The sequence below is a fragment of the Somniosus microcephalus genome, chromosome 12 (genome assembly GCF_052327205.1).
Source record: "Somniosus microcephalus isolate GS21.2 chromosome 12, FLI_Smic_1.0, whole genome shotgun sequence".
Lineage (NCBI taxonomy): Eukaryota > Metazoa > Chordata > Chondrichthyes > Squaliformes > Somniosidae > Somniosus > Somniosus microcephalus.
Window position 1 is genome coordinate 107,631,414 of NC_140998.1, and position 9,920 is coordinate 107,641,333.

The window sequence follows — 9,920 nt, forward strand, 5'->3', positions numbered from 1 at the left end:
GAAATACATTCAGACAGCAGTGTGTTTTCACAGCAAGTGTAAGTCTTTGAATTGATAATTACAGTGCATAGTTACAAATCACTGCAAATGATGGGAATGAATGAAGGCAGTATACCTGGCATAATTTCCCCCTCTTCCATAAGAGCGGTCACAAGTGTACTTTTATAAATACAGTAATTTGTTATGCTAGCTTAAAGGCAACAATATTTATTTTCTTGACATTAAACACTGGCTACTGTTGTTGAACTGTTCCTCCTTTCAGTCTGTGGTGCAGTGGGCACAAATTTTAACACTTTCCAAGAATGCTCAAAAAAAAAGCTCCACATATTTTTTATTAAGCTTGTATTCATTTTGCACAAAGCAATTAAAATGGTCATAATCCTTTAACCAGCGATCAAGTAAATGGAAAGTTCATAGAGACATTACTCTGCTGTGCTTTGCATCAAATTAACAATTTTAAAAAGTAATAAAAACTTTGTACTGGCATAACACTTGCTATAATTAGAAATTTTCACAATTATTAACTGAAAAATTATAGTATTCCAGATCTGGCATCATGACAACAAGCAGGTTCACAATGAGCTCCACCACCACAAACTCAACAACACAAGACAGTTTCCTGCCATCCTTAAGCAATATTCTCACGGTGGGCCAAAGCTTCCTGAACATCACACAAATTTTGCTGAAATCTTCCAACCAGGAAAATAAACAAAGAGTAATGTTGATCCACAATAACTTTTTTCTATACTGTGCTAGAACATAACTTAACCTGAAGGCCAAAGTTTTGAGTCTACATGAAATAAACGATTAAAAACAGTGCATTTCCTGAAATCACTAGAGAACACCTTTCACTGGAAGTGTTGTGTATATGGACTTTTGAAAAGGTGTTTGATAAATTGCCACAGAATAGACTTCTTCACAAAATAGAAGCCCATGGGATTAAAGGGACAGTGGCAGCATGGATATGAAGTTGGTCAAGGGACAGAAAGCAGAGAGTAGTGGCAAATGGTTGTTTTTCAGACTGGAGAGAAGTATACAGAGGAGATTTACTAGAATTATACCAGGGCGAGGGACTTCAATTATGTGGGGAGACGAGAGAAACTGGGATTGTTATCTTTAGAGCAGAGGTTATAGGGAGATTAAATAGAGGTGTTCAAAATTATGAGGGGTTATGATAAGAATAAATAAGGAGAAACTGTTTCCATTGGTTTGGGGGGGGGGGGGTGGGGGGGGTGCGGAGGAGGAGAGGAGAGGAGATCGGGGAGGATCAGTAACCAGAGGACACAGATTTAAGGTAATTGGCAAAAGAACCAGTGGGGAGATGAGAATTTTTTTATGCAGCAAGTTATGCTGATCTGGAATGCACTTCCTGATAGGGTGGTGGAAGCAGATTTAATAGTAACTTTCAAAAGGGAATTGTATACTCAAAAAGGAACAAAAGGCAGGCGCTATATTGGAAAGAGCAGGGCAGTACAATTAATTGAAGCGCTCTTTCAAAGAGCCGACACAGGCACGATGGGCAGAATAGCCTCCTTCTGTGCTCTATGATTCTATGAAGTATTCTGTAGATGCTGTTAGATTTCAGCTCCAGTATAATGCACATGTCCTACCTGTAGATTCAATGTACTCCACACATCTTTCAATAAAATGTGGCACAGGTTTATCAGGAGTAACTACGTCTTGAAGGGGCACCCCAAAGTAATTGCTGTCCCAATTTCTTCTTGCCGGTAATGTAGGTCTCTGCCCCTTTGAAGAGTAATTATAAAAGAAGGCAAAATTGTTAATTCAATTAGCTTTCCATGCACAGTGCTCAGAGGATTAGAAATTGGTGGCCCATTTGGTGAACTAAAATGTAATTTCACAAGTCTTTCATATTTGACACATTCTGTAAACGCGGTACTTCTTGACAATTTGCTACTTTTTCAGAAATATGACCATGGATTTTCACAAATTAAATGCTCTTTCCCTCTTACAAATTTGGAGAATATTGTACATGCTGGAATATAACAGTCAGATCTGACTGATGAGCTGTTCTTTCCCATTAGGAATAATCGCCATGATCCAAAACCTTCAATACCTACATTCCAATCATTCCTCTACAATACTACCTTCAAAAGTTGATAGATATTCCAAATTAGAAACAAAGCATGATATAGAGAGTTTGTTCATTGTAAACAACAGTATAATAAACTTCATTTGAAAAGGAGATATTTGGAAAACTGATACTTGAACCAAAGTCATACAATTTCCTGTGCTCACATCTAGAATTTGGGGAGTGGGGGGGGGGTGGGGGAGGGGGGGATGTGAAGAGAGAGAATGGGACCAGCTATATCAAAAAAAAATTGAAAAGTCTACTGATAAAGCAATCTACTGCACAACTTTGACAAACTACAGTTCTAAGTTTATTTTGTAATTTAATTACTTTGAGTATCAATTCCATCTAGCTTTCCTTAATAAAATAAACAATCTAAGGAGCGCATAATCATGCGTCATTGTGCTAACTATCATTTAGAAGAAATGTTAAACTATCTGAATAATTTGACATCATGTCAGGCCACAATTTAAAACACACAACTCTCTGCAAGCAATACAAATTTCAATGATAAAACTTGCCTTTTTGTTTGGCTTTTGCGGCTTTGGTTTTGCTGGCTTCTTATCTTTTCTATGCCTCCTTACATCATCAACTTCTGGATCAGATGCAATAGCAGGATTATCAATCCCTGCTTTCCCACAATTTTCTGGGGACAGTAAAGGATCTTCCTCACTCCCACGATTAGTTTTTCCCTTCTTTGGCTTGCGTGAGGAAGATGGCACAGTTTCGTCGTCACTAACATCAAAGCGTTCTCTCCTTCTGTAGTATAATCTAGCCTTTCTAAAAAGAGTCTTGGATTTGTATTTGTACTTTGAAGGCTTCCGTGTTATTGGTTGCTTTGATATTCGATCAATTAAGCCATTTTCTTCCTCACCTTGAGAATTATTTCCCCCAATCAAATTTGGCTTTCTTGTGATCTTAGTAATCTTTGAATCCTGGGGGGTTGAGTATATTTCATCCTCCGCTTTGGGTTTTAATAGAGCATCTCTTGGGACAGAGTAATTGTCAGATGGATCTAGGTCATCCAGATGGCCAAAAGGTCCTCGATTGAGTCTCTTTGGGTTTTTACCAATAACCTGTTCAATGGTTTTCACAAGATTTGGATCAAGTTTTCTCACATCATGCCTCGAAACAGCAGGTTTAGGTTTAACGGGTGGAGGCACTTTATGGTTGTCATGATTAACAACTGGACTGCTGTGAACTGGATATTCAGTTCCTTCAAAATCCGATCGCTGTTTGGAACGATCACTGGACGATGGAAGCAACTGTACCTCATCCCCAATAGGGCTGTATGGTGGGGGTGCTTCATTGTCATCTTCTGAATCTGGGTAATAATTGTAAGCTGGAGAACTTGCCCGAGGAGATAAGGAAAAGTCTTCACCAACATTAGTGGATTCTCTGGTGCTATCGTACATATAGGAATTTTCAATACTATTTTTCTTCTCCAGAACTTCGCTGAAGAATGGTGTGAATACCTCTGTTTGTCGATGATACTGTGATAAAGAATATATAGCAGTGAACTTTGCAGATATCTCAGTTGCTATATGCTCGCCCTCGGTCATCAACTCTTTAATTGCTTCATTTTCAAAAAAGTCAGCTTGACTGTCAGTAACTGCTACCAGCTGAACAGGAATGACATCTTGCACCTCTGCCAAAAAAGCACGTAGCATTGCCATGGATGCTTTTCGTTTTGCTGAATAAACTAGGATATACCCATGGACTAACTCATCTTTCCTTATACAAATGGATGAATGGAATGAAACTATTGTAATCTGGATTCGTTTGCGTTTTTCACCAATAATCTTCTCAAGCAGGAGTGAATTATTGTGACCAGGTTGAGCAGCACTGCAAAATTGGGATTCCAGGAATGGTGAAAGAATTAGGTCAACGTTGAATGGATCCCCACACATGGCACACATTACAATTCTCAAGTCAGCTTCTGACAGATCTTTAATACTGGGCAAGGGACTAACAACATTCAAATTGTGTTTCAAAGCTTCAAGAAGTCCTCGAAGAGCTTGTTTTATTTGGAATTCATGAAATTTGCGAGTATAGGTTCCAGAGGGTACATCAACAAAAGGACATTGCAACTTATTGGCCAGTTGCTGCCCCTGTAATCTTAAAATAGGCAAGTTCTTGCAACCAATGTCTCTCTGGTTTGCCAATATTAGTGTAAATGGAAGATTGGCTGTAAACCTGCCTTTCCTGTTTGGGGTAGTTTCACTTCTTATTCGTTCTATGCAATCTGCCATACAACTAAATGACTCTGCAGAGTTATAAACACAGAAATATCCATGAGGTTGATATGTTGTAGTCAGACCAGACAATACAAAAGTGTTTAGATCCAGTGGTTGAAGATCCAGTTCATAAATCTTACCATCCAAAGTGTATTCGTCATCAGTACACTGAGCTCGAATCTCATTGGCTAGTTCTTGTGCAAGCCCATCCCTACCCAACAGAACAAGGTTAAGTTTATCAATATTGGCACTATCCTGATACATGTTTGGCCGATTGTTATCAAACTGTATAAGGTTGGTAGAAAGCAACTGCTCTACTTTAATGTCCATGCAATTATGGCTACTTAGACAAGTTTCTTTAGTTGGGTGATACACAAATCCTATGTGTTTTAACAAAAGAGATTCCCGATCTGGTGCAAGTTTTTGTAAAGCCCTGTATCTTGGTTCTTCACTCAGAACCGTATTGATTTCACTCATTTTGGGTGTTGCGTTAAGATCCAGATCATAAAAAAGTTCAGAGTGTTCAAAAAGCATTTCCTGGAATTCCTCTTTTGCTTTTTCAACTATTTCTCGCTGATGTCGACTATAAACCTCTCTACGATCAGCATCAGTTATAAACTTGCAAGCTTCATTGTCCATGACAAAACATAAAACCTCCTCCCAGGGCTTACCAGGTGTTATGAACTGTACTTTTTCAAGGTGTTTCTTAAACTTATCCTTCATTTCAAGCCTTCTCCTCTCAGAAATCAAATGTTGCACATGATTGTGGTAAACCTTTTCTCCTTCTGATGTATTAAGCAGATCAAAGGGAAGTCTTTTATCATTCATATTATCTATGTGGTCAGTTTCATCCCAGGGTGTTTTTTCTAGTACAACAAACCAGAGGGGAAAGTCAGACCTCTGTTCCAAAACACTTTGAGCTTCTGACCAGTTCAAGTGTTCAATTTCTTCAAGCTGAGGAAGCAGTATATTAAGGGCTTTTGGTAACAAAGCAATATATTCTTCCCGTCGCTTTTTAATATGTTCCTGTTTGAGTTGCTCTATGTGCTTAGAAAATGTGTTTTTTGCCTTCTTTGTCCCCTCCAAAGTTATGTACTCTTCATAATCAGGGTGGTTTTTCAATTTATTACTAACAGTTTTCCACTCTGCATGATAATCTTTCACTGCCTGGACAATTAACTTCTCAAACTTGTCTGCTGCAGAAGCAACAAGTTGTCTCTGATGCTTATAAGCATCCAGATATGGAATAATCTTCGACTTTCCCCGCGTTTTATCCAACAACTGGATTAAAGTAGCAAAACACAAGTCTACATTCACATGAAAACGTGCTGAAGTTTCCACAACAGGCATACTTTTTTTATTTGTTGCAAAAGCCTGCACCTCCCGCAGGTAGTGATCAACACATTCATCACATTTTGTTGCTGCTATAACAACAGGTTTTTTTGTTTTAGCCAGCTGAGCAACAAGGTTATTTACAAACTTAAGCTGATCGTCAAATTTCCTATTGCACCCTTTGCTTACATCAATGCACAAGAGGAAGCCATCAATGGTCAGCTTTCCATCTGGCATCTGCTTCTGCTCAAAGTCTTGCTCCAAACCCAGCTGATCAGTGCAGATGTACATCAACTTTTCAGCTGACTGCAGTTTTGATACAGCTGCTCGTTTTATATATAGTTGTAAGTTTGTGCTTCGATGAGGCAGAAAGGTTTGGTCATCAATAAACTCAGTCTGTTCAATGACTTGTACTTTATATTCAGTTCCTTCCTCACTTGTATGGTTTACGTCACCCCAGAACAGAAAATGGTCATTGTTGACAACACGGCCTCCAAAATCAATCGTGCTAAGTACTGAGGTATGCTCTGGATAATAATCATCAGCTTTTGAGTGCACATATCGATTGCACAAACAAGACTTTCCAACACCACTTGTACCTTTCTCCTTCTCTGTCCCGGATAAGCCCACCACACTAATACTGTATGTTGGGGGACGCAGTTCTTTGTTTTTTGCCATCATATTTCTCCAGTCATCCCATTACATTTGAAGATAGCATTGGAAAGTGCTCCTTATTCTGTAGTAAGCCCACATACAGTGGGTCACTTCATCTGTTCAGGACCAGTCAACTTGAATTCCATTTTCACTGAAAATGCACTTTTCTCCTGAATTGTATTTCTATCCATAGCTTCTCAAAATAGAATTTCTGTTTAAAAATAAACAAACAATCAGTTGAAAGATACATCAATCACTTTAGAAAAAACAGCCTCAAACAACAAACTGGTCATTAGTTACTGATTTCCAGTCAACTTGCATAGAATAAATAAAAGGACACATCATATCAATGTGATATGGCAAATACCTCAAGTGAAGATGAGTAGATAATCCACAAGGGTTTTTGATCAGCCTTATACTTGAATATAGTTACCAGCTCACTACAGGCTGTACATTATATTCTATTTGTATTGCTTCAAAGTAAAATCGGATTGTGGCAGTGACACATAAGTGAAAATATGATCTCATATTCAATTATTAGAAGCAAAGTAATACAAAAAAACAAAATGGATTTAAAAGTTGAATCATTCAAATAAAGATACAGTACTATAGAGTCTTCTACTGCAATTTGTAGTCCACTCAGGCAATATCATCCTTTGTAGTTCTCAATCGTGTAATCACTCATTAGTGAAATTTAAAAAACACTTAAGACATTTTATTTATACAATTAAGTTTTATTTGAATGTTTCAAGTTTTTAAATTGTTTTTAGCTTGACTTTTAAAAACAGACTTCCAATACTCTAATGGTTATCTACTTGAAGACATATGAATATGTCTACAATTATCTGAAATACCCGTGCCTCTTGATTTTAGCGATATTTCCCTTTTAAATTTGCACAAATAAAATTCAGTGACTCATGTAAATTCAACGCTTAAATTTTCTTCATTTGATAGATCCCGATTATGGGCCAAACTATTAGGGGGGGAAACTACAGCACCGTACAAACTGAACGAGCCTCAGATTATAAATTACACGCACAGCTGCGGCAATTTCACCGCAGACAAAACGTATAAATTCTCTCTGCTTCACTCAGTGCGTTACGGCAGGTTTATAAAACACCATTCTGGTGTATAATAATTATTACTAAAAAAGATCTCGCATCATTTTCATGGGACTTACAATGACGAATATGTGTCTCGATCCACAGAAATAAAGATGAAATAAAATAATATAGTGTATAAATTAACCATGATTAATTTTCATAGTTTCCCTTTTCCAGCCACTTTAAGGCATATGATTTAAGGAACGCAAAATAAAAAAATCGGAATTTACTGAGTACTGGGCATTCCAATGTCATTTCCTACAGACATCTTCAACAGGCCTAGTACCCTCCCCCACTAGAAGCAGAAATCCAGAATTCCATATAGATATATTTATGTGAATCAAATAAACGCGAATTCCAGTTCGGTTACATCATTTTACCATGATATATTTTTAAGGATTCTTTAAACTGTTTCAAGGCACACTAGTCTGGACAGGTTAAGGAAGGATTATACCGGCCCCCAAAAAATTGGAAAAATGGGAGGAAAAAAAACTATACAGCAAAAAAAATCATGATATAAAACAACCGCGACACTCGGAGAGAGGTCGGTGAGGCTGGATGGAGGAGGCCAGTTGCCAAATGCTCCGTATTAACCCTCCCCACCCCAAGCTCACGATCCCTCCATTGTATCGGAAATTTCCCCTTACCCAACATGGTCGCTGCCAGGCTTCGCTTCCCTCAGCGGCCCGGCCCGCCTCGGCACACCGGGATTAACAAGACAGCGCTTGGCTCCAACAGCAACAGACCTGGGCCCCCGCCGCTTCTCCTTTTATTTTATTTTTTTCAACACTCTCCATGGAACAATTTCTATTCAAAAAAATAATAAATACATTTTTGTGTTTTATTTAAAAAAACACAAGTCTGCGGCAGCTGTAACCCTCAGCTCGCTACCAAGTTTTTTTTCCCCCTCTCTCTCCTCCTCCCTCCTTCTTCTTCACTGAGCGGGCAAATCAAAGCGTCCGAAGGACTGAAATGGCGGATACCGTCGGCACAACTTTTCCTGCTATTTGGGCTCCAACAGCAAACTCGTCTCGACGCTCACTCACTCCCCCACAAACAACGACACCAGACCGAGCCGCGGCGCAGGCGGAGGCGGCGTCCTTCCAACGGCAGTCCGACTCGGCGCTCGCTCACGTCCTCACGCACGCACAGGGCCAGCGCAATCCGGGAATGAGAATTACGTCACAATGGAGAGGGGCGGGGGTAGGAGAAGAGCGGAGAGACCCAGGGAAGGAATGTGGCCGCCCGCCTCCTCCCTCCACTCGGCGCAGAAGGAGGGACACAGCTTTCGGTGCCAGAGTCAGTCGAGCCAAGGAAATGCCCGTCCCCGTGGAGGAGGGGCTGGAAAAAGAGCTGGCAACCGAGGAAGAGAATGCACAGCTTTCGTTCGAGACATGCCTGGGCTAAAATAAGAGATGGATATGTGTGGTGGGGGAAGTTTTTTTTTGTATTTCGTTACGAAATACTACGTGGCAGGGATTGAACTCTGATTTTCGATTGCAGTAGTAGCTACAAACCCACCCCAGAATGTTGACGAAGGGTCACAAGACCTGAAATGTTAACCCCTGCCTTCTCAACACAGATGTTGCCTGACCAGCTGCGTATTTCCAGAATTTTCTCATTTTATTTCCGAATGTTGGTTTATTGCGAGCAAAAATACAGTGACTGACTATATATTAATATTTAAAGTCAAAACCTGTTCGTTTTCCTTCCGTCTTTTTGTCAGCTAAATATTATTGTTGCTTGGAACTTTTTATCTGTGCTAAGTAGTCTTAACTTCCCTCGTTAGTTTCTGTTATGAATACTGATTTCAATGAATGACGCCACAGCTTACGGTTGAAATATGTATCCCCTCCCAATTTCTCCAACTGACACAATGACCTCGAACAATTCACCACACCTACAATTTGGAAACTTTTCAATAAGAGGGAAAACAATTGAAAACATTAATAGTGAATATTTAAACAGAGACCCATACAAATAGATTATACTTCTCTGAAAAAGGAAACCTAGTAACACGTTTCTTGTACTAACTTGTAATACTACATTTTAAGTTCCGCACCCATGAGGACGGCCTTAACCGAGATCTTGGGTTCATGTCATGCTACATGTAACCCCACCTGATGCAGGGTCATCCAGACTCGAGTCGACATTGGCTTGTTCTCTCTACACAGATGCGGCTGGACCTGCTGTGATTTCCAGCCAAAAAAAAAAATGTTTTTTGTCTGTTTTTTTGTTTTTCATACAGACCCCAGCATCTGCAATATTTGACCCCTTGTGACCCCACCTCATTGTTCTTTGATGTAATGTTTCCCTGACTGACCTGTTTGGACACCATTCACACCTTTGACTGCTGTGATTATCTCTCTGCCGAGGTGTGATAAATGGCAGTTGGAAAGGTTACCTGTAAACATCTGACATGATTCTCTGACTATATAAGCTGTGTCTTTATGCATTTCTCCACTTCACCTGAAGAAGGAGCAGCGCTCCGAAAGCTTGTGA

At 39.5% G+C, this 9,920-nt stretch overlaps 1 protein-coding gene across 1 annotated transcript in view; it reads right to left on the bottom strand.

The window, feature by feature from the left end:
- The window catches only part of arhgap5 (Rho GTPase activating protein 5), a 120,979-nt gene extending 112,141 nt beyond the window's left edge, over positions 1–8,838 (bottom strand). Inside the window, 3 exon segments of the mRNA XM_086003393.1 lie at positions 1,611–1,746; positions 2,614–6,526; positions 8,066–8,838. Of these exon segments, the coding sequence (XP_085859519.1) occupies positions 1,611–1,746; positions 2,614–6,342 (3,865 nt within the window). The 5' untranslated portion in view covers positions 6,343–6,526; positions 8,066–8,838.
- Positions 8,839–9,920: the final 1,082 nt, after the last annotated feature.